The sequence below is a fragment of the Mesoplodon bidens genome, assembly GCF_964165515.1.
Source record: "Mesoplodon bidens genome assembly, chromosome: X".
Taxonomy (NCBI): Eukaryota; Metazoa; Chordata; class Mammalia; order Artiodactyla; family Ziphiidae; genus Mesoplodon; species Mesoplodon bidens.
In genome coordinates, this window is record NC_138163.1 from 70,654,371 (window position 1) to 70,680,951 (window position 26,581).

At 34.5% G+C, this 26,581-nt stretch overlaps 1 protein-coding gene across 1 annotated transcript in view; it reads left to right on the forward strand.

Moving 5' to 3' along the window:
• HDX (highly divergent homeobox) overlaps positions 1 to 26,345 on the forward strand; it is a gene marked incomplete at both ends in the record, with an annotated part of 150,512 nt that extends 124,167 nt beyond the window's left edge. The window contains 5 exons of the mRNA XM_081222065.1: positions 1,178 to 1,385; positions 13,026 to 13,105; positions 15,959 to 16,042; positions 21,388 to 21,510; positions 26,220 to 26,345. Of these exons, the coding sequence (XP_081078191.1) occupies positions 1,178 to 1,385; positions 13,026 to 13,105; positions 15,959 to 16,042; positions 21,388 to 21,510; positions 26,220 to 26,345 (621 nt within the window). The remainder of the gene's footprint in view (positions 1 to 1,177; positions 1,386 to 13,025; positions 13,106 to 15,958; positions 16,043 to 21,387; positions 21,511 to 26,219) is intronic.
• Positions 26,346 to 26,581: the final 236 nt, after the last annotated feature.

Consider the following 26,581-nt stretch of genomic DNA (forward strand, 5'->3'; position numbering starts at 1 on the left):
CTCTCATACATTGCTGGTAGAAATATAAAATGGTACAACTTTTATGGAAACAATTTGGCAGTTTCTTTTAAAATTAAACATATAATTACCATTTGACCCAGCAGTTACATTCTTGGGCATTTATCTTAGAGAAATGAAAACTTACATCAGCACAAAAACCTGTACATGACTGTTCATAGAAGCGTTTTAGCTGTATATAATAGCCAAAAATTAGAAACAACCCAAGTGTCCTCCAAGTGAAGGGTTAAAAAAACATTGCAAAGAAACAGAAATAAAATGGTACGTAAGTATCATGGAAGAATACTTAGCAATAAAAATGAATGGACTATTGATATATGTGACTTTAATAAATTTCCAGGAAATTAAGCTGAATGAGAAAAGCCAATTTATTGAAATTTTTGAATTCACATGCCGTATGACTCCGTTTATATAACATTCTCAAAATGACACAACTATAGAGGTGGAAAACAGATTGGTGGTTGACAGGGGTTGAGGATGGTGGGAGGGAGGAGAAGAATGGTGTGATAAAGGAACATAGAATTGTACACATATATTGTACAATATCAATTTCCTTTTTCTGTTATGGTGCTATAATTATGTAAAATGTAAATTGGAGGAAACTGAGTGGAGAAGACAAATTTTTGCAACTTCCTGTAACTCAAAATTTATTTTACTATAAAAAGTTTTAAATATTGGTCCTAAATCTAATAAAATGCAATTTTAGAATACTTAAAATACGCAGGTAGTCATTATGGAGCCAAACGAAGTTACTAGAAGACACATTTTCACGTACGAAGAGCAAGATTGGAAATGGGATATGAACTATAGTTAGAGCTGCATGTCTGGTCCCTTTCAGAAAAGAACCAATTCATGTTTCTTTTGAAATATTTGGTGGATGATTTTCACCAGAAATAAAAACAAAAACAAGTTCTGCGACGGGTTGCATGTTGCTTGAAAGTCTGAGTATTTAGATAAATATTTCTTCTAATAAGGTATTTTAAAATAAAAGCAAATACTTTTATTTTAGCTTATTGAGTAATAATAAAACTGCATTATTCTAGGTACCTACTTATTCTTTTTAATCATATTTTATGCAGTATCCATTCATTATTTTAATGGCTAGAACTGCTAAGGTTTCTATTTTTACAAAACTTTCTCTTCTATTTCTCTTATAAAGACTTGGATTGGGAATCGAAGAAGGAAATATCGTTTAATGGGGATTGAAGTTCCACCTCCAAGAGGAGGCCCTGCTGATTTTTCTGAGCAACCCGAATCTGGTTCTTTATCTGCACTCACACCAGGAGAGGAAGCTGGTCCTGAAGTAGGAGAGGATAATGACAGAAATGATGAAGTATCCATCTGTTTGTCTGAAGGAAGCTCACAAGGTATTTTATATGCTCCACCTCCTAATGATATCTTTTGTGAATTTGATGCTTTTTTACTTGCTTTTCAGCTTACCGCACTTCAAATCTAAAGTCGTCAAAACATTTTGTTAAACATTTGAAAAGAATAGACATATTTTTATTCTATTTTAAAATAATAGTTGTATATATTTAAAGTGTGCAACATATTTAGATATACATGCACATAGTGAAATGATTACTACAGTCAAGCTAATTAATATACCCATCTCCTCACATAGTTACCTTTTTGTGTGTGTGTGTGGTGAGAGCATCTGAAATCTACTCCCAAAGCAAATTTCCAGCATACAATGTAGTACAGTTGACCTTTAAACAACATGGGTTTGAACTGCACTGGTCCACTTTCAATAAATACATTGCAAAACTTTTTGGAGATCTGCAACAATTTGGAAAAACTTGCATACAAACCCTGTAGCCTAGAAATATCGAAAAAGTTAAGAAAAAGGTATGTCATGAATGCATAAAATATATGTAATATACATATAACATACAAAATATTTGTTAATCAACTGTTTATGTTATTGGTAAGGCTTCTAGTCGACAGTAGGCTATTAGTAGTTAAGTTTTGGAGGAGTCAAAATTTATACTTGGATTTTTAACTGTGCAGGGGGGTTGGTGCCAGTAACCCCCACGTTGTTCAAGGGTCAACTGTATTGTTAACTTTAGTCATCATGCTCTACATTAGTTATCTAGACTTATTCATCCTATGTAATTGCAATTTTGAACCCTTTGACCAATATTTCCCCATTTTCCCCACCTCCTCACCCTGGTACCTACCATTCTACTCTCTACTTCTATGTATTTGACTTTTTTTGATTCCACATGTGAGATCATGCAATGCTTTTCTTTCTGTGTTTGGCTTATTTCAGTTAGCATACTGTCCTCTAGGTTCATCCAAGCAGTTGCAAATGGCAGGATTTTTTTTTAAAGGCTAATATTCCATTGTATATGTATACCACAGTTTTGTTATCCATTCATCTGTTAATGGACACTTAGGTTGTTTCCATACCTTGACTACTGTGACGAATGCTGCAATGAACATGGAAGCACAGATACCTCTTTGATGTACTGATTTCATTTCCTTTGGATATATACCCAGAAGAGGAGTCGCTGAATCATATGGTAGTTTCTTTTTTTTAATTTTTTGAGGAAATTTCATACTGTTTTTCATAATGGCTCTACCCCTTTTTCCATATCCTCACCAACACTTGTATTTTACCTTTTTGATTTTTAATGCTTCCTCCTAAGCAGTATCCCACATGGTCATCACAAAAAGTGACACTCATCTACCACAATAATGATCTCCATGATTCAAAATATTGGTTATTACAACAATCCATAAATTATAGTATATGATCGTTTTAATTTTATTGGAATTCTAGTCAATTTGGGTTAGAGCAATTTAAATGTATTGTAATCAAGGAGAGTATGGTATAATGTGACAAATACCAGACTAGTAGTTGGACAATCTGTGTACGAGTCCTAGATCTTCCACTAGCTGATTGTGTGACTTCAGGCAAAGTATTTAATTCATCTGGCTTTAGTTTTCTCATCTGCAAAATAAGGGAATTAGCCCGGATCATCTTTATAATACTTCTCAGTGCTTCCCTAAATGAGAATTAAAATAATAACATGTAATTATATCATTTGTCCATGAGAGGTATTTTTCATTTGACTTCAAGCATAGAAAGAGTCCTCTCCTTACACACTTTTTATGAACACTTTTATTAAGGTTTAATTTACATAGAATAAAATTCATCCATTGCAAAAGTAGAATTCAATGATTTTCAGTAAAGTTTATAGAGTTGTACAACCATCACCATCACTAAAATCAAATTTTAGAATAATCTCTTCAAATCACTAAAATCCAATTATAGAATATTTTCACGACTTCACAAAATTTCCTTGAGCCCATTTTCAGGCAGTAGCCACTCCCACCTCCAAACTTAGGCAACCACAGATCTGATTTCTGACTATATTAATTTGTCTTTTCTGGGTATTTCATATAAATGAATCATATAATATATAGTAGGGGGGTTGCATCTGTAATAGAGAGAGAGAATTTTGCATTGGCCCATTTTGTTTGTTTTTATTTTATCAATCAGGGTATTCACACTATATTTTCCAGTTTATTTTTGCCTTCTAAATTTGCTTATGGGGTTTTCAAATGTCAGAACTTTTGTTTGTAATTTTTATATTGTTAAATATACCAATTCTTTCCTTTATGGTTTGTGACTTTGGTAACAGGATTACAAAATCCTTCCTTGTACTACAATTTTGTAAACATACCCCATATTTGCTTCATGTATCCTTATGGTTTCATTTTTACAACATGATATTTATCCCACCTAGAAATTGTTTTGCTTTAAGATTCGTGAAGACAATACCTAATTTTTTTTTTCCAAATGATTAATCAAATGCCCCTACACTATTTGTTGAATAAGTCAGCATTTTTCCAGTGAGTTTGTGTAGCTTTTTTTAATCAAAGATAGATAGATAGATAGATAGATAGATTGATAGATGATAGAGAAATAGAGAGATAGATAGACATAAATTCATGTATGTATACATACACACATGGATTAAATTCTGGATTTCCTATTATGTTAGATTGATCTGTTTGTTTATAATTGTGGTTTTATAAGATATCTGAAGATCTGGCAAGGCTCTCATTCTTAGCTCTTGTAGTACACTGTTTCTTCTAGATGAACTTACTTCATACCTTTACCCAATACCCCTCCCCAAATTCAATTAAGATTTTTATTGTTACTGCACTAAATGGATAGGATAATGTGGGAAGATGAATGCAGTTTTGCATGTGCTGAGTTTTAAATGAGGACAGGACATCCATGTGGAGCTGTCCAGCAGACCCTTGGATAATATGGGTCTGGAACTCAGAAGAAGGGGTAAGATATGAGAAGAAATATTGGAGTCACCCATATCGAGGCCAAAAATAAAATGTCTAGCCATAGAAATAGATGATTTAGTTAGGTGACAAAATGGAAAACAAGAAAGGAAGAGAGACAAGGATAGTGTGTTGAGAAATATCCAGATTTCTGGGGGAGAAAAAGGAGCCATTAAAAGAACATTCAGATATAGGAGAATCAGGATAGTATGTTATTATCAAAACCAAGGAAAGAAAAATATTTCAGAAGGAAGAGGCATCATTATCTCAATGATCTCATAGAGGTTGAGTAGAAATTCCTTTCATATAAGGCATCTAAAGTGGTTAAAGGTATATAAGTCGACGATAGAACAGTGGTATGAGGGAGTGGAGGGAGAGGGATATGGGGAGCTGTTGTTCAATGGATATAAAGTTACAGTTACAGAAGAGGAGTAAGTTCCAGAGAACTGCTGAACAACTCAGTGCCTGTAGTTAGTAATAAGTGATTGTATACTTAAAAACTTAAGAGGGTAAATCATGTTAAGCATTTGTAACACAAAAAAAGGGACACAAGGAAACTTTTGGAGGTGATGGATACGTTTATTACCTGGATTGTGGTGGTGATAACAAAAGTATATACAAGTTCAAATTCACCAAATTGTATATGTTAATTATGTGCAGCTTTTGTGTACAAATAATTTCAGTGATTCTAAATAGATCCTTAGAGAATGATGTCTGGCAACTATTTGAGGGATAGTGGGGAAGTAGGGATTTGTGTGTTTCTATGGGTGGGTCAGAGAGCTGTGAGGAAATATTCTGATAAAAGGAAATTACATAAGCTCTTAAGGGGAGTTTCATTCCCCAACTCCATCTTCCTCACCTAAAAGGGAATTTTAAAAAAATAAAGTAGTTAATGGGAAAAAAGTGAATTAATTTTAAGGTTGCTAATGGACCACTGCTCCTACACTAGCATCCTGTGTCATTTAATAGCGTGCTCTCTAGAGAGCTGACATAGTAATCAAGATCTAATGAGAAAAAGGAGAGAGAATTTAATGCATGAATCAAAAAACACTTGATGGGAAGTGAGATTGCCTAGGATTCCTCTCGGTGGCTTACTTGTCACAACTGCATGGTAACCTTTTCATTCTCATCAGAAGCTGCAAAATAAAAGCATAAAATTTTTTTTTCAAATACTGAAAAGAGTCTTTTTCTGTATGACTTCCTACTAGTGCTGTCCTGTTATCATCCTCATTTTACTGACAGAGAATACTAATCTGATTTAACTGTGTGATTCTTTTGTGACAATTAAGTGAATTGTATCATCTGGCCTAGATTAACATAATACGTTTAAAATATGCTGACCATATTCTCTTCCAGTTATGAAAATGTAGTCGAATGTATGTTTACTTTGAGTTTCCATTAGTTACATCTTAGAGATATGGAGGCAAGATAATCAGAGTAGCTTCCCATACTATTTCAAAAAACTAACAATTTGAAACTCAGGGTCCTTTATAATACAGCTGTTGATTCAATAGGGTTAGAGTCTTTTAAATGTCTAAGAAGAAAAAAAAAATGTCTTTAAATCAGGGCTTACATTTTACATGTCAAAAAACAATTAAAATCACTTTAAAATATTCTAGGAAAAAACTCTACAAGCAAAAACAAGGATTATTTTTTTAAAACACAGTAAAAAGCAGGGTTAGCCAAAGTCACGAAAAAGTGCTCTTGATCTTTTAGCGGTTTCAAGTCCATTCTTTTGCGTCTGGGAGAGTAGGTACTTCCCTGATACAGACCTTCTGACTTACCTCTAATTTCCTCCTACTTCCCACCTTCGCTTCTACCATTTCCTTTGCCTTTCCATGTGTGGAGGTGAAGTGAAATGATATGTGGTTGAGATTGATAACGAAAAGGCTACCTGGATTCACCCCCACACCTAACTGAAAACTTTAGCAAATGTAATGGATGACTCAGCTCCTTAATTTCAAGTTTTGTGTCTACAAAAATATATTTATGGTTGAGCAAATTTAAAGAATTATACTATTCTGAGAAGTGAACTGTCTAAAGTATAGAAACAATATCTATAATGTTAAATTCATTAAATTTTATAACAAAGCCTCTTTTCAGCTGTACCTATTATGTATGTGGATATGCACATGAAAGATAATTCTGCGTACAGTTACTTAGTGTGACCATGTGGCCACCACATAAAGTGCCCTCTAGAGTTTTCACTGATTAGTAATTCTACTTATTTATTTTCCAATTAAGAGAGCTGCTTTTGTTGAGTAATAACCAGACATATTGACAGTATTTAGCTTTCAAGCTTTTAAAAATGTGTAAGCTATCTCTAAGCAAAAGAAAACATGCCTTATTCAGCTGTATCATTTCATACTTTTTTATTTTAGAAATCCTCAAAACAGTTTTTATATACATCTTATAAAAGAATCAAATGATGAATCAATCTGTTGCTGGTAAAGCAGAACTGTGTACCAAGGTATGAGCAAGTGAGAACAGAAATGTAAGGCCAACCTCTAAGGAATGATACCAGTAAAGATCTGTTGATGAGCAATATAACTCCTATTCTGAGGGCACCAGTACTAATACCAGCTCTGCATCTAAATCTGATGACAATTTTCCCTTCCTTCATTTCATTTAGTTGCTGATTACACAGGACTTGAAATGTGATTTGAAATGTCCTAATAATTAATAAAATTTCCTCTATCTAGAAACCACTTTTTTAAAACTTTTTATTTTATATTAGAGTATAGCCAATTAACAATGTTGTGATAGTTTCAGTTGCACAGCAAAGCGACTCAGCCATACATATACATGTATCCATTCTCCCCCAGTCTCCCCTCCCATCCAGGCTGCCACATAACATTGAGCAGAGATCCCTGTGCTAAATAGTAGGTCCTTGTCTGTTATCCTTTTTAAATATAGCAGTGTGTACATGTCAATCCCAAACTCCCTAACTATCCCTTCCCTCCACCCTTCTCCCACTGGTAACCATAAGTTCATTCTCTAAGTCTGTGATTCTGTTTCTGTTTTGTAAATACGTTCATTTTTATCATTTCTTTTTAGTTTCCACATATAAGTGGTATCATATGATATTTCTCTTTCTCTGTCTGACTTACTTCACTCAGTATGAAAATCTCTAGGTGCATCCATTTTGCTGCAAATAGCATTATTTCATTCTCTTTTTATGGCTGAGTAATATTCCATTGTATATGGGTACCACATCTTCTTTATCCATTCTTCTGTCAATGGACATTAAGGCTGCTTCCATGTCTTGGCTATTGTAAACAGTGCTGAAATGAACATTGGGGTGCATGTATCATTTTGGACCATGTTTTTCTCCCAGTATATGCCCAGGAATGTGATTGCAGGGTCATATGATAGCTCAATTTTTAGTTTTTTAGGGAACCTCCATACTGTTCTCCTTAGTGGCTGTACCAATTTACATTCCCACCCACAGTGTAGGAGGATTAGGAACCACTCTTTTATGGAAAAAAATCAATTGAATTTTTAGTGGGCTTTGCATTAAAACTCTGGTAAAACTTCCCTGAATATCTTTAATTCTCAATGCACTCATATGTGAGTTCCTGGATGAGCAATGTTTTCCTCCTAGTCATTTCCCATGTTCATACACTGCACCCTTATATGTCTTTCCATGGGAAGGAATGGACTCAAAAAATCTTAGGAGAACTGATAACTATTTTTGTTCTGCTTTCTATGGTGAAATAAATTGTTCATTACCGAGGGGCTGAGAACTTCCACTAGTATTTATCCAAATAATCTATGACATGGCTGTGCAGAAAAAAAAAAGAGAAACATTAGGCCTATTTTTCTAAGGGATAGAGGTAGGGGAAATCTTAAAACAGAGGATTATCTTGTAGACACACTATACTGTGAATTAGCCACTTCCCCTAGCTCAGCACAGAGAACATTTTAGTACACTGGTTTTTCTGGGTTAATTTTTCTTTTATTTTCTTTATTTTCTTTTTTTTTTTTTTTTTTTTTTGCGGTACGCGGGCCTCTCACTGCTGTGGCCTCTCCCGTTGCGGAGCACAGGCTCCGGACACACAGGCTCCGCGGCCATGGCTCGCGGGCCCAGCCGCTCCGCGGCATGTGGGATCTTCCGGGATCGGGGCACGAACCCGTGTCCCCTGCATCGGCAGGCAGACTCTCAACCACTGCGCCACCAGGGAAGCCCAATTTTCTTATTTTTAAACTATCAAGGTTTTTATTTTTTTTTAATTTCACTGCTGTTTTATTAGTATGACAGCCAGGGATTGACTACTCATTCATACTTACAGTATGCAAACTTCTTTTTCCAGTTTTGTTGAGATATAATTGACCTACAGCACAGTATAAGTTTAAGGTGTACAACATAATAATTCGACTTACATACATCATCAAATGATTACCACAAAAATTTTAGTAAAAATCCCCCACCTCATATAGAAACAACATTAAAGATATAGAAAAAAAATGTTTTTTTCCTTGTGATGAGAGCTCTTAGGATTTACTCTCTTAACAATTTTCATTTATAACACACAGCAGTGTTAATTATCTTTATTATATTGTACATTACATCCCTAGTATTTATTTATCTTATAACTGGAAGTTTGTACCTTTTGACCACCTTCATCCAATCTCCCATCCACACACACCCTGCCTCTGGTAGCCACAAATCTGATATCTTTTTGTATGAGTTTGTTTGTTCGTGAAGTATAATTGACCTACAATGCTTTGTTAATTCCTGATATAACAAATAGTGATTCAATATTTCTATACACTTCAAAACATTCACCATGACAAGTATAGTTGTCATCTGTCACTACAAAGATATTACATAATTATTGACTGTAATTCCCCACACTGTACATTTCATACCTGTAACTAATTTATTTTGTAATTGAAAGTTTCTACCAGTTAACCTTCCTCAACTATTTCTCTCCTGCCCACACCCCACCCCATCTGACAACCACCTATTTGTTCCCTGTATCTATGACTCTATTTCTTTTTGATTAGTTTGTTCATCTGTTTTGTTTTTTAGATTCCACATATAAGTGAAACCACACAGTATTTGTCATTCACTGTTTGACTTATTTTATTTAGCATAATACCCTCTAGGCCCATCCATGTTTTTGCAAATGGCAATATTTCATTCTTTTTATGGCTGAGTAATATTCCACTGTGTGTGTGTGTGTGTGTGTATGTGTGTGTGTGTACCGGATTTTTCTTTATCCATTCATCTATCAATGGGCACTTAAGTTGCTTCAATTTCTTGGCTATTGTAAGCAATGCTGCAATGAACATAGGGGTGCATATATCTTTTTGAATTAGTGTTCTCATTTTCTTTGGTGAATACCCAAAAGTGGAATTGCTAGATCATATCATAGTTTTATTTTTAATTTTTGAGGAGTCTCCATGCTGTTTTCCATAGTATCTGCCAGCACCAATGTACATTCCCACTAACAGTACACGAATGTTCCCTTCTCTCCCCATCCTCACCAACAGTTGTTATTCCTTGCCTTTTTGATAATAGACATTCTGACAGATGTGAAGTGATATCTCACCATGGTTTTGATTTGCATTTCCCTGATGATTAGTGATGTTGAGCATCTTTTCCTGTTGGTCATCTGTATGTCTTCTTCTTCAAAAAAATGTCTATTCAGGTCCTCTACTCATTTTTTACTTGGGTTGTTTGTATTTTTGATATTGAGTTGTATGAGATCTTTGTATATTTTGGACCTTAACCCCTTATTGGATACATCCTTTGCAAATATTTTCTCCCATTCAGTAGGCGGCCTTTACGCTTTGTTGACAGTTTCCTTTACTGTGCAAAAGCTTTTTAGTTTGATGTAGTCTCATTTGTTTATTTTTGCTTTTGTTTTCCTTGACTGAGGATATATATCCAAAAAAATACGGCTAAGACTGATGTCAAAGAACTTATTACCTATGTTTTCTTCTAGAAGTTTTATAATATCAGGTCTTACAGTTAAACCTTTCATCTGTTTTGAGTTTTTGTATATGGTGTGAGATATTATTCTATTTTGATTATTTTCTATGTAGCTCACTAGTTTTTTAAACACTATTTATTGAAGAAGCTGTACTTTCCCTATTGTATATTCTTGCCTCCCTGGTCATAGATTAATTGCCCTTATAAGCGTGGGTTCATTTCTGGGCTCTCTGTTTGATTCTGTTGATCTATGTATCTATTTTTGTGCTAGAATCTTACTGTTCATTACTGTAGCTTTGTAGTATATTATGAAATCAGGGAGCTTGCTACTTCTTGTTTTGTTCTTCTTTATTAAGATTATTTCAGCTATTCAGGGCCTTTTGTGTTTCCATACAAATTTTAGAATTATTTTTTCTAGTTCTTTGAAAAATGCTATTGGTATTTTGGTAGGGAATCCATTGAATTTGTAGATTGCTTTGGGCAGTATGGTTCTTTTAACAATATTAATTCTTCCAACCCATGAATGCAGAATTTCTTTCCATCTGTTTTGTCATCTTCAATTTCTTTCCTCAGTATCTTATAATTTTCAGAGTACAGATCTTTTACCTCCTTAGTTAGATGTATTCCTTGGTAATTTATTCTTTTTGATGTTATTGTGAATGAGATTGTTTTCATAAATTCTCTTTCTGGTAGTTCACTCAGTGTATAGAAACACAACAGATTTCTGCATATTAATTTGCTATCTTGCAACTTTACCAAATTCATTGACGAGTTCTAGTAGTTTTTAGTGGTATTTTTAGTATTTTCTATGTATAGTGTCGTATCATCTGCAAACAGTAACAACTTTCCTTGTTCCTTTCCAATCTAGTTGTCTTTTATTTCTTTTTCTTATCTGATTGCTATGTCTAGGACTTCCAATACTATGTTGAATATAAGTGGTGACAGTGCCACTCACTGATGGGCAGAGTTGTGTCCCACAGTCTCTGGCTATAGGCCCTGGGAGTCCTGGGTTTTGCACAGGTGCACTGGAGACCTGGGCCAGGTCCTGGGCACTCTGGTGGATGTAGTCAGGTCCTGGAGCAGCTGGGAGCTTAGCAGATCCTAAGGCAGTCAGCCTGCTCATGGGTGAGGCTGTCCCTTCCTGGCTAGCTGTTTGGCCTGGGGTATCCCAGAACTGGTGTCCACCGGCTGGTGGGCAGGGTGGGTCCTGGCACTAATAAGCTAGAGTGGGGATTCCAAAGTAGTGCTTACCAGCACCAGTGCCCTTATGATGGAATGAACTCTCCCAAATGGCTACTACCAGCGTCTGTGTCTCCAAGATGAGTTTTAATTGCCTTCTGCTTCTCCAGGAGGCTCTCCAAGATCAGCAAGTACATCTGATACAGGCTCCTTTCAAATTACTGCTTCTGCCCCGATCTTGGAGGGTGTGAGATTTTGTGTGTGCCCTTTAAGAGTGGAGTCTTTTCCCCACAGCCCTCTGGCTCTCCTGAAAATAAGCCCTGCTGCCCTTCAAAGCCAAACTTTCCGGGTGGCTCATCTTCCCAGTGCAGGACCTCTGGGCTGAGGAGCCTGATGTGGGGCTTCCATCCCTTGCTCCTTGGGGAGAACCTCTGCAATTATAATTTTCCTCCTGCTTGTGGGTCACCTTCCTCAGGTGTATGGGTCTTCACTATACTGTGTCTTCGTCCCTCCTACTCCTCTTCTTGTGGCTCCTTCATTATATGTCTAGCAGTAAAGATTCTTTCCTGCTACTCTTCATGTTGCTCTCATGGATAGCTGCTCTGAAATAGTTGAAATTTTGGTGTGCTCATGGGAGAAGGTGAGCTCAGGGTCTTCCTACTCTGCCATATTGGCCACTCCCCCTACAGTATCAGAATACTAAATTTTGATCATAAAAGGAATACATGTTCATTATATAAAATATTGGAACATACAATGAAAAAGTTAGAAATATTCCTACCCCTCAGTGATATCCTCTCTTGAAATTGGGGTGAGAGAATATTTATGCAGTGTTTTCTCTGCAGATATACAGGATTGTTTGTGTGTGTGTGTACACTCATATACACATCCCTTTTTACAAAATTGAAAATGTACTATATTTATAGCTTTTATCATGTATTTGAACATTATTTGTATCCCTTTTTTCTTATTAAAATGAGCAATGCATGTTTATTATAGAAAATATTTAAATATAAATAAGCAAATGAAAGAAAATAAGAATTATTAAAGCAAGTAAATTAGACAAAATGAAGAGTAATAAAAGTTGCCTGTAATTTCAATCAGAAATAATAATGGCAATGTTTTGGTGTAAATAATGTCAGTCTTTCTTTTCTCCATGAAAATGTATACTTTTTTCCTTGTATAAAATTAAGATTACAGTGTACCTATAGAGTAGATTTTGTCACCTTCAGTTTTTCTCTTTCCAATAGATCATGAATATTCTATTATCAACTATTCTACTTCATTTTTAGTGGCTTTCTAGTATTTATTGTAAGGATAAGCCCTACATGATTTTTCCAAGCCTTCATTGTTAAGCATATAGGTTACTTCATTTTTTAAAATTATAAACAGCACAGTGATGACCATCCTTAAATTCAAATCCATCCACACTTTTTTCCTTAGAATACATTGTTAGAAGTAGAATTGCCATTTATGTCTTTTTACAATAGATAAAATATTTAAGTGATTTTGAAAAAAGCATTCTCAATAAAGTTTTAAGGAATGAGAAATGAAATCATGGCCTTCTTTGTTTCTGTAGAGGAGTCCAGTGAAGTTGTTCTAAATGAGGCAAGGGCTCATAAGGAGGAGAACCACCATACAGTATCTGCAGATAATGTGGTATGTACATTTTGAAATTCTTTCCTCATTATATGATGGACTCCAAGGATTTGTTTCCAGTTGGTGACAATATCAACGTTGTCAGAATAAAGTCTTGCTCCACTTCACAAACCAAAATGGATCTGTTACCAGTGCAATGATATATCTTATAGGGTTTAATAAATGAAATTTAAAGTGATGTAATTTGTACCGTTTTTTTGATTTAGGAGCTTTGCAAATATAAAAACCTAATGCTTATTACACATGTGACATTTTATACATAACAAGTTATTTTGCTTCAACACATTTAGCAAAGAGCAGATTTTTTCTCATTTGACAGATGGCAGAGTTAAAAAAGTTTAGCCTGAGACCATGGAGGAAGACTTTCTTAGTTCTGGGACTTGTATCCAAGGATTCCTGATTCTTGTGTTCTTTGTTCAGACCATACCTATCTATACTGTTTTTGGAAACTTTTCTTCTTTTTAGTTAAATTGGACTCTGCTAGTCATCTTAAAAATTGCAGCAATGGAAGAAAGGCAATATTAAGAAACTGAATAGCAAGCAGACACAGCCTACATGTGGATTAAACTGAGTTTTGTGAAAATGTAAACATTGATATGTAGAGATCTTCTCTAAGCAGCTGTATTAGCAGCATCTGTTTATATTCTGACTCCATCAAATAATACAGAAATCAATATGGTATTAACCTAAAGTCAGACATAAAGGCAAATGTCATTGTGCTTTTGCTTTTGCTTTTGAATCAGTGTTTTGTGTTTGTGCTTGATTGCAAACTTTACAAATTGTCCCTATAATGGATTTTTCTGTAACAAAATGGCTGTAACTTCAAGATTTACCCTGGCTCCCATTACAAACATTATTTATCTGACACTATAATTCTGTCGCATCTCCTTAATAAAAGTTGAGCACATAAAATACAGTTTTGTTCTTTTTTTGTTAGATATCGACAATATATAACAGTGTTTTCCACATACAGAGTGTAGCTTAGGATTGCATTTTACTGATTTCAGTCCTGATTTAAGTTTATATTTGACCCTTATAAGAGTAAATTCAATGGGCATATAGGAAAACACACTTTTATTCTGAGGCAAAGCTGTGTTTTCATTAGATAGCTAGTAATAATTGTTTTCCGCAATTATTAATAGTGCTAATATTCTTAATTCCACCAAGTAATAATCTCCTTTGCTCCAGATTTGAGTAATACTATTACAAATTATATACAATTATTTACAAATTGGAACTCTTTTCCCCTAAAGACATGCTCATTTTTAGTCTGAATTTCTCAGCATTGGATCTCCCCTGTGGCAGACATTTGAAGATAATGAATGAAGTCATGGCATGGGATGACTCAGAGTAACTTAGGCACCTAATTTTTCAAGAGCAATTGATTTTCAGAGACAAAACACCAAACTTTCAAAAGTTGATCTCCTCTGCCTATAACTTTTGAGTGTCCCCAATTATTCATGGATGACAAATCACAAAGACACACAAGACCTATTTATATGTGCAAATCTATACAGTGGCCCTTGGGGCCTTCCTCCCTGGATTACTTAGCTTTTTTTTTTCCCAGAACCAATCCCAAGGGAAAAATCTAAAAAACAACATCAAAAAAGATATCAAATCTGCATTCTGGTGAGAGCTGACATGATTAAGCCCCAAGTTTATAGTGATTATAATAGAAAACAAAACATTAGATTCATCTCCAGGCAGCAGTAGAAAGAAACTTCATTACAGCTATCCTCCTGACTCAGAAGCCTGAAGGTCACAAACGCTGTTATGGTATCATATCCTCATAGGCAATATATCAAATATGATAATTCCCAGTTCATTTGTGATTTTTAATCACCATATATATTGCTGGGTAGGAAACTTGATTTCAAATTCTGCCTACGACATGTTGCTATTAATGTGATTGTTCTTAAAAGACTGCCTAGTGACTAACTCTAGCTTAGCTTTTCTCTTTTTAAATTTTCTTTTGGGTTGGCAGGATTTATATCTTTAAAAGTGTTTTTTCTTAACTGTGTTTTTCATATGCAGAAGAAAAACTAAAACCGATTTTGTTTTTTCGTTTTGCTTTTGCTTTAAAAAAAAGGTTTATAATTAGAGAACTTGCCTTTCCTCCATAGTTGGAGCTTATTGGTCTTTTTTTTTTTCCATCGGTGCTAAGCTGTTTTGTTCATTCTTTTGACAAATATTTAATTAGTACCTACTGTGTGCGAGATACTGTACAAATTATGCTGTATCTTAATTCTAAAGCCAAGGGCAGTTTAGTGTGTGTCTTGTTCTTGCTCTCTTCTCTGTCTTACTGTCTAGTGAAGAAAACAAATCATCCTGCTCTTTTCGCCATTACATTATAAATATCTGCTTTCAATTGTATAACTAATGGAGTGCCATAAATAAGTGAATTTTTAAAAAAAGTGCATTTGACTTTGCAATGCATGTCATATGTTGATATTTTACATTACAAGTTGCAAAGAGATATATGGAAACTTAAAAAAGAAAGCCCTTCCAACGAATTAAATTTGGTTATCATTAAATAGACTACCCTTATAGGAAGCAAGCTCCCTTCCTGGAGGGCACTATTTAAGCAGAGTTTGAATGCCTATTTTTTCAGGGATATTGTGAAAGTGTTTTTTTTTTCTGTTTTAAATAGTATTACAATCATTTTCTGTTACTAAGGGAGGTGGCTCAGACACATACTGGGTGTAAAGCTGAGGAGCTAGTCAGTTAGAGTTATTCTGGATAACTTATACTAGATAACCCCATCACTAAAACTGAATATTGAATGCTCTATACATTATTGAGTATAGTGATGATCAGATATATATTTAGGAAACTTCTTTACTTGTGTTACAGAAAATAGAAATTATTGATGATGAAGAAAGTGACATGATAAGTAATTCTGAAATAGAACAAGTGAATTCTCTCTTGGATTATAAGGTAAAATTATTTTCAGATTCTGAATTTTTTAAGAGGATGTATTAAAGGAGGCAGACTTTTACAGTACCTATGTACCAGTTTATTTCACTTCCATTTGATAAATTAGGTATACTGGGACTCTGCACTGACTCTCTCAGGCACTTGGATATCAATCAGAGTGCCGGACATTTTCATTAATGCTGGCTGGTTTAGCGGTTATGGGTTTAAGCACAGTTTGATGAGCAGGAGTAATTATTGATGGTGTATGGCAAGATGAGGCATAGTGGTGGTTAATGTGAAATGTATGACAGTGTTTTTTTTAAAGCCCATATTCATTTTTAGATGATGGTAAAGGGGATATTTTTTCCAGTGTCCCTTGCTAATTTTATCTTGAATTTCAATTTCTGAAGACTCTTTTTTTGAATATAACAATATACCTGTTTTAGAAGTTTAAAAACAATCCCCAAAGCAAATACTGAATGAATATGAATAGAAATGACCTTTTCTTAATGTCACTTGTTACTGAACTGAAAGACTTACTTTGACAGTGTGCCATACATAATTTTGTTTTTATTAAATTTTGACATAAGCTATCAGTCTATATGTCAATATGTTCTCTGCATAGATGTGTAATTGTTTTCCCTTTGTTAATCAATATCCTGTCTTACTAGGTAATTTGGGGCCTTCTGAAATTTGGCAACATATTCATTCCTTTCATACACAGAAGATATTTTCTTGAATATCATACATCTTCAAAGCAGAGACTAGTAATCTTAAGATGTTAACAATAAATAACATTTAATCAGAAAAGACAACAGCTGTCATTTTCTCAAAAATCTTTTCAGTTTTACTATAATTGAAAGTTATGTCATTCGACAGATTCTGTTTTCCAAATGTTCATAACATGTCAGACTTTAAAATATTGAACATTGTAAACACAGAAGGAAATTAGTTTTTGAAATTTATTTGCTAAGTTGTCAAAGAGCACAATATAATCCTATATTTAAACTGTATTTTCAACTAATAAAATTATAAAGTTGTTGGTTCTGAAGTACAGGAGATCCTTGTAATCTCTCCTACATGGTCATATAATACTTCTAAATGCCCAGTTCAGAATTAAAATGGCTCTGCAAGCCACCACTTGGCACAGGCTATGGAAAGTACAGACGAGAGGACTGGATTGCACAGCTGTTAAGTGTGCTCCACTTAGTACACACAAACAGTTCAGATAGGGCTGGGCCCAGAACTCAGAGGATTCTTTCTTGTACCTTTCCCCTCTGGGGCACCAGCACACTTGAGAAGGTTTCAAGCTGAAGACCTGGGCAGGCCAGAGTATCCAGCCCAGAAATTTCAATTATCATTTTCATTGACTTCTAAAGGACAACTAATGATCCAGTGTTTTCCATTTTGGTAAATGCTGTGGGAACAAGGGTTCTTTCCCTAACTTACTAGGATATCTTTTATAAAACATCACCATCCTACATGAACTTTTATTTAACTCTCAAAAATTAGCACCTATATAGAAAATATGTCACTTTATAATCATTATTTAAGATATTTCAGTTCACTTCATCAGTGAATTTTGTTACCTTAATTCTGAAGTAAGTGTAAGTGAAACCTCATATAGCAGTTCTCATTGCTGATTTCAGTAAGTTGATTTAAAATAGCCTTACCAGGGACTTCCCTAGTGGTCCAGTGGTTAAGACTCTGCACTCCCAGTGCAGGGGGCACAGGTTCGATCCCTGGCCAGGGAACTAAGATCCTGAATGCCATGTAGTGCAGCCAGAAAAATAAATAAATAACTAAAATAGACTTACCAGTTTGGAAATTTAATCTTCCTTGACAGAACATTGTTTTATTCTATTTGCATACACATGCTAGTGTTTTTTGTTTGGGGATCAAAATCACCTTGCTGGTTTTTTGAATATATTCATCATAAGCTTCTTGTAGATACTTATCTTATTCACGTATATGTTACCTGGTCTAGTGCCTAGGACATAGGTGTCCAGTAACTAGTTCCCGAGTAAGTGAATAAATTAATTTATCCTTGGAAATACTTTTAATATTATTATGCAAGTGCTCATTTATATAAAATCAATTAAGACCCGCAGCTGGATTATTATAACTTATTTCCCCCACACACTAAATTGAACAATCTCTCGTTGTTCTTGGGATTCAATGTAGCAAAATGAAAGAATGTTTTTTATGTGTGTTTTGTAATTACTACCATGCAAACATCACTATTCAGTGTGGGCATAGTGGAGTTTCTGACTGAGATATTTGCTAGAAATCCATATTGCTAAGAGTTCTAACTAACCCCAAATGCTTATAACAGAAGTTGATGAGCTGAGTTTCTGAGGCATGAGTAGCTATATCATAAAATAACACCTCATGTTTGGCATCCATTAATAGCCTACTCAGATATCAAAGCCCCAGTCCACATGAAGCCTTGAGTGCTCCCTACAGTTATCTTGGAGAATTGACAAAGTTTAATGGGAATGTAGGGAAGATTTTAAAAAGAAAAATGAGCTAGGTCTTTTTTCGTGAAATGCAGTGACTGATGTTATCTTACTAGTTCCTCTCGCAAACCATTTGCTGCAGAAAATCTCGAAAGTACACATAAATTACTGCCTGTAATCTAGGAAGTGTTTAATAGGCTTGCAAAAAGCAGCTCCAAGAAGAAAATGTCTGAAATATTAAATTATCTTAAAGCTGTTTATGTTTTAAAAACATTGCATAAATACTGAGGAGGAGGAATATTTGCATGAGAAATTAGAGATCTGCATACCAAAAGATGCTTCCTGACTTTTGCAAATGTGAATTACTGGTTTTAAAATGTTTTCTAATGGACTGTGAGTGTAGCTCAAAAGGACTGCACTTTCAAACGACACTATGATAATGATGATAGATATCTCCTGTATTCAAAAAGACTTCCTGGTCAGCACTTTACTAATACTGCTGTTCTGACAATGAATACTAAAAATACAAAAAGTTTAGAATTAGTCAAGTGTATTATAGCAGGAGCAAGTGGAATTTTATTCTAATGCTTACTTATAACTTAGATTACTGTAGAGTGCCTTTGAACAAGGAATTTATCTTGAATCATCATTTACAGATCATTCACTTGATATTAAATGGTCTTAAAAAGAAGCAGTTTTATTTAGTAAAATAAGTTCTAAACTGAGTTGATAAAATAATTGATGCAGTAAACATATTCATAGACAGAATATAACGAATACAACTGTAACCTCTCAATTGACACAAGAATGTCCATAGAATTAACTAATTTTAATGTATTTTATGCAGCTTTTTGAGCAAATGTTGTTAAAGGTCCTGCTATGCTCTTTGAGACAGATTCTCTGGTTGCAGAGAATATGTACAGCTTATTTTCAAGTTTTTGGCAAGAGGGCTGGGTAATAAATTTTTAATCAGGTTTTTTGATATATAAGTTACATACAATAAAATTCACCTTTTCATACATTTAGTTTTGACAATTGGACACAGTTGTGTAACCATGAACACAATGTGTTATTCATCTGCTGATGAACATTTGTGTTACTTCTAGTTTGGGGCTATTATGAATAAAGCTGCTATGAATATTCATGTCTGTCTTTTTGTGGACATGTGTTTTCATTTCCCTTGGGTAAATACTTAAGAGTAGGATTGCTGAGTCAGATGGTAAAAAAGAGTATGTTTAATTTTATAAGAAACTGCCAAAACATTTTCCAAAGTTGCTGTACTGCTTTACACTCCCACCAACAAAGTATGAGACTTCTAATTGCTCCACATTCTCATCAGCACTTGCTATTGTCAGCCTCTTTAACATTAGCCATTGTAGTCTGTTCGTGGTAGTATCTCTTTGTGATTTTAGTTTGCATTTCCTTAACGATAAACAATATTAAGCATTTTTCACATATTTATTGACCATTCACATTTCTTCTTTGATAAAGTGTATGTTCAAATATTTTGCCTGCTTTTTATTCTGTTGCTGGTCCTATATTTGTGCTGCAAGAGTTCTTTATGTAATCGGAATGCAAGTCCTTTATCAGATATGTGATTTACAATTTTTTTCTCCTAATATGTAGCATGTATTTTTACTTTCTTAAGTGTCTTTTGAAAAGCAAAGGTTTTTTTGTTTTTTTGTTTTTTTATGAAATCCTTCTTTTAAGTTTCATGTTTTTTGTGTCCTATTGAAAAATCTTTGCCTAACCCAAGGACATAAATATTTTTTTTCCTCTAGAAGTTTTATTGTTTTAGGTTCTACATTTAGGCCTATGATCCATTTCTTATTAAATTTTGTATATTGTGTAATGTAAGGGTTAATAATCATTTTTGGAGGAGTTATGGATTTACAGTTGTTCAACCACTGTTTTTTGAAAGACTGTTCTTTCTTTGTCCATTGAATTACTTCAGCACCTTCATCAAATATCAACCAAATATATATGTGTATGCACATATATATGTAGGTATGTATTATATATGTGTAAAGTAATATATAATAAATATTTCTGGACTCTCTGTTCTGTCCATTGATCTATATGTTCACCCTTTTGACAATACCACACTTTCTTGACTATTGTAGCTTAAATAGTAAATCTATTCAGAGCAATTTCATGGCCATTATCTTATTTGAACCTTATAACCCTCAAGCTAGAATTCCCAAAGACTGCTAGTATTATATCCATTTTATTGATGAGTAAATAGAATCACAGTTTAATTGGCCTGCCCAAGTTTACACAATTATCAGTAGACCTGGCACTAAAATCCTCCCCAAACCTAGTCTATTGTTCTTTTCCTACACAACTAGGAAAAATAGTGGAGACTGGGTTTCAAATCAGTGGTAATTTTGGAGATATTTTCTAAATAACAAACTCTTACATAAAGGTGGGGGCCTCAGCAAACTACTTAAGACAGTCTTATTAAAAATTTGAGTCCTTTCTTGGTACAAAATAATAACCTCAGTATTTGGCTTTGTGAATGGTACATTCAGCATTACTGCATCTGCTATCGCTCTTTACTTGGGGTTAATTGAGCTCTATTATTAATCCTAATCCAAATGCTAATTAGGTTTAATGTAGGAGGAGTCTTTCCAAGAGGACAACTGTTTCTTGATTTTTCTCTTACTGGAATTTATTTGATTGGATTTTTGACCTTGCAGATTATTTTCTGTTGGTGATTTGCTTAAAAGGCGGCCTTTGAGTAAAAGGATAATTTACTTATGTGCTTTATATTCCTTTATGCTAAAATGTTATCTTCTTTATTGTCCCTCTAAGTTGATTGCTTTTTAAAAAATTTATTGTACATCAAACATGTACAGTCTTAGGTTTGCATACAGCAATTGTATTATTCGATGTTTTCTCCTTCAGAATGAAGAAGTCAGATTCATTGAAAGTGAGCTAGAGATTCAAAAACAAAAATATTTTAAACTTCAGACGTTTGTAAGAAGCTTGATACTAGCTATAAAAGCTGATGATAAGGAACAACAGCAGGTAAGTGACAGAAGAGAACAGTAAGCTGTAATGTATCATGTTGAAAAGTAGCATGTCACACTTGGGATCTACATTTTTTTTATACCTCATTCCTACTTGGCATCAAGGAAGAAGTTGTTACTTTGTGACTTTTTTTAAAGCACAGTTTTACTGGGAAAAAATACTCAGATTTTGTGTGCTACTTTAGTGGAAAATCAAAATAACTGATTAACATACTTTGTTAATTCCAAGCCACCATTAAGTAGGGAAAACATTTGAAATATTTTCTACATAATTATTGACTGTATTACCCATCTTGTTAATATCATTTCATTTAATTAGTTTTAAAGAAATTCTCAAAATGTTTGTAGAGATGGGGCTACACTAACTGGAGAGGCACATATTTTGGGACCTTTTGTGAATGAAAGAAGTAGGCATTTACCTGTCTTTTGGATTTCAGTTACCTTCCAGCCCCTACTAGAGTTCACAAGTGTTTGAATACCTTTTATTTCATGATATGTTGCTCATCACTAAAAAAACGTGAAATTACTTTGTGAAATTCTTTGTGACCACAGTGCAGCATTCACTTTTCCCAATTTAACGATAGTGTTTGATTCCTCTACCCCTGCGGTCCCCAACCATTTTGGCACCAAGAATTGGTTTCATGGAAGACAATTTTTCCACGGACCAGGTGGTTGTGGGGGGGGTGATTCAGGTGGTAATGCGAGGGATGGGGAGCGATGGTGAGATAAGCGGCAGATGAAGCTTCACTCTTGCACCCGCTGCTCACATCCTGCTGTGTGGTCCAGTTCCTAACATGTCGAAGACAGGTACCTAGGGGTACCTAGGGGTTGGGGACCCCTGCTCTACCCCAAAGATGAAATGTAATATCTTTTGTTTGTCGCTGTGGATTTTGATTTACAAATTCCTCCCAAAGCACATTTTCGGTCTCATTTTTTCAGTTAAAATTTGTGAAATAATTTATTAATCTTGCTAAAAAGGAATATAGAATTATGTTAAATATTCCATTTAATACTAAAAGAAACCAAATTTGCCTCTGAGTTGTATACTACCATGTTGATTCTTTATCAGAGAAATTCAGTGGAAGTAGTATGTCACACAGGTAACCATTAATTAAGCAGTATCAGAGTTGTTTATTCAGCCAGAGTACAAACATTTATCCCTTATATTCAAGCAAGACTGCACGTATGTAGCCTAACCGAGCTATATCTAGGGAAAAAGATTAGTGTCTTAGCACCCAACAATTCTCCATTTTTTATAAGAAAAAAGTCCTTATATATTTCACCAAAGTACTGAACCACAAAATTTAAACTATAAAATAATTTACTCATGAGGCTTAAACCAGCATGTACATTATGTGTCCAGTTTCATGAATTGTGCTCCCCCCATGCTGTACATACACAAACATCCCAAGACAGTAGTTTTCAGGTACCTTTTCCAGTTTTATTTAAGCATTTTGCTTTATTATGTGAGTTATGCATATTCCATGGCATAGTGAAAATGTATTTGTTTTTTAGAACCGAAGCTACAGATTTTTAAATAAATAAGATGGTAGGATTTTGTTTTGTTTTGTTTTGTTTTATTTTAGTTTTTTTAACATCTTTATTGGAGTATAATTGCTTTATGGTGGTGTGTAGTTTCTGATTTATAACAAAGTGAATCAGCTATACATATACATATATCCCCGTATCTCTTCCCTCTTGCGTCTCCCTCCCTCCTACCCTCCCTATCCCACCCCTCTAGGTGGTCACAAAGCACCAAGCTGATCTCCCTGTGCTATGCAGCTGCTTTCCACTAGCTATCGGTTTTACATTTGGTAGTGTATATATGTACATGCCACTTGAACATGGTCCCAAAGGAACTGTAAATTTTAATTAAATAAATGTTAGAAAGAAAAAAAAAACACAATTAGGTCCAACTATGGGAGTAACTTGGAGTGTGGTCCTGGTCCCAAAAGTCGTAACATGGTTTGGAATGGTCAGCTTCTTAGCAGTTGTTTACGTCTCTTGATATCAAGGCGTGGCACACAAACTGCACTTTATTTTCTAATTCTAAACTGGCTTTATTCTTTCCCCCAAACCACTAACAAATAAGAAAAGTACCTATGGTACATTGTATTTTTCTCTTTTTCTTGTACTTTTCCTCTGATAAAAGGCTGATGAATTAAGATATGAACAAAACATTGGCTGGGGGGAAAGAGAGACAGTTATATAAAAATTGTACTGAAAATCATGGCCTATATAATCAGCCCCCAAATAGAAACTACTGATTTTCATAGTTGAGATTGGGTATAATGGATCTCAAAATATGGTCTAAAAATATAGAAGACACCTATAGTAGTCCACAAAAGTTATCCAGGTCATCTCTTAAACTACTGATCTTTATACTATGAAATACTTAGAGGTTTATTTCTGGAAGGAATTAATTTTTATTCTGCCTAATAAAAGGGAACCATATTGTCACTGGTTTCTCATTTAAAAAGCCTGTTTTTCTATTAATCTTGATTTTGGTAAGTTGAGTGAGATGAGTGGTGCACAGAATACTTTGCTCCAATGAAGCAGTCCAGGATTTAAAAATATATGATAATGTCTGACTGAAATATTAGATTATCCAAATAATTTTTTAATCAATAGCCATTTTAAAATAAAAATAATGTTCCCAGAACTGTGCTAAGTCATTAGCTATGGTCTTTCTTCCCTTGATAATTCACTATGTGATTCTAGCCAGGTCAATTGCCTTTCTTGAACTTCGATTTCTCCACTTTGCAAGGAGGATAAGAATGATTAACATTATGGAACTTGGCATTCACACCCTAGGGCCTAGAATAAATATTATAGAGACTGATGATATATTTGGGAAATGCCTTAATCTCTTAGGAAGAGTGACACTAGGTCAGGCGCTGACTGATGAAGAACCTGAAGTGAAGAAAGCTCATTGTGTTCACTTTGGTCTATGAAAAAGACAGTTCTGACAACTGACATAACCTGAACATTTGTTCAGTGTGCCAATGTTGCAATCCAGAAAGATACTGAAAAGGAGAATTTTAAAGTGGACTTCATGCATTAGTTGTGCCTTATACTGCCTCAGATATTAAAGTTTTCCTATTTCATACTACACTCATTTTAGTCAACTACATTAAGTGCAATGAGAAAGAAATAAAAAGTAGTGCTTCTTTGATTTGAAGGTCTCCCCACTAGAATTTAGAATGTCATTAACTCTGCTCATCTACTTTGACTTTCCAGTACTCTAAGCTATGTTAATTGGAACACTTTGCCCTCTTTAATGGGGCTTCTTCAGACTTGCAAAATGAAATAAATCCAGTGATGTATTTCTCATAAACTATGATCCCCCAATATCAGCAAAGTCTTTGTTTCACCTAGACTGGGTTAGTGGTAAACAACTGATCTAGCAGAAAATGGCTCTGTGTCCTATGACTGCAATCTAGAAACCTTAGAGAGTATGTAGTACCTTTAGGTGACTGCTTTGTAAACAGTACTCTCAGTTTCATCAAGAAGTTCATGGACTATTTAATAGCATAAAATAAATAATAAATTTTTGTTCAGAAGGAGTTAATCTTTCCTTTTGCAGCCTGACAGAAAGCTCTAATTTTTCCTCTTTGCTCTAAGACAAAAACTATAGGATTTATAGCTGTCACTTCTTTTAATAAAGAGAATAGGAGAGTAATGTCTTATTTCAACAGTGGATTTCATGTGTTCTCTAACATGCCCTGTTTTTCCGTTCTGTATTTGGATAGTGGCAAGCTTACATTTTTTCCTGTTCCCTTGATCTTTGTTTACTACTGCACCCAAAATACACACCACAAGTAACATTGTCTAAAAATTGCCGAGATATGTTACATTATTTTTGGTATTAGGAGCAGTGAATTAATCATTTAATTTGCAATTTCTGATGGTCAAATGGGCATCAGCACTACCAACCAGATAAAACTTGATTAATTATTTATTTCTCTAGTATGAATGCATGTTCTGCAACTCCAGATGAAACAATTACACCATGGCAAAGTTTAGTTCATGGCTCTTGGCTTATCCTAATTACTCCAGCAGAAAAATGAGCAGCCCTCTAGATACATCATTACACAGCCAAATTCACTGGTTCAGCAGTGTCTTGGTGAATGATTGGCCATCTTTAGATATGGGCATCACCTAAGAAAAGAAAAAAAAAGCACTTGGACTTTTAAATTGTTAAAGTTTAATCTAAAGTAGAATAGCTGAACTTTTTCCCTAACTGCTAAGTTCTTTCTCCCACTGAAGTACAAAATAGTCTTTTGTGAAATGTGTTTTAGTCTGAAGGACACAGCATAACCGAGCAGAACTATTTTAATAAGGAATATAATTTTAAAGGCCTTTAGCAGTGATCAGTGAACACTCAAAACTAGTATGAAAATCACTTATCTCAAACACTTCAAAGCCTTTGGTTCAGAATAGTTGCTCATTTCTTTCCTTATTTCCCTTTTGTTCAAGATTCCACTCTATATAATCCACACTCTCAAGATCTAGTATTTTGTTACTTCCTTAATAATGCATGAAGAATTTTTCTCTTAGGTAAGATACTGTATAAGGTCCTGAAAGAGAAATCCTCCCTTATTTAAATCTGTAAGAATAAATCAATGTGAAAGGATCACAAGTATAAAATTGGAAAAAAAAATATGTCCACATACTAATTCAAAACAATTGATTTTTCTGACTCAGGCACTTCTGTCAGATTTACCTCCTGAATTAGAAGAGATGGATTTCAATCATGCCTCACCGGAGCCTGATGATACCTCATTCAGTGTGTCTTCTTTATCAGAGAAAAATGCCTCAGACAGTTTGTGATTGGGTGGGGGGAGGATATATGATACAGCCTTTTGGCTACCTAACAGGTATGCATTTCAAGATAGTTGCATTCTGTTGTCCCGAAATTCTTCAGTTGGAAAAAGATATTGTCAAACAATGTATACTGAAGGATTAACAAGATATAATGGCTGTGGTGCAAAAAGATGTATGTAAAATTTAAAAGCTTTGTTTGAGAGTTTTTTTCCAAACTGATGGAACTCTGGGAAAAATAATTG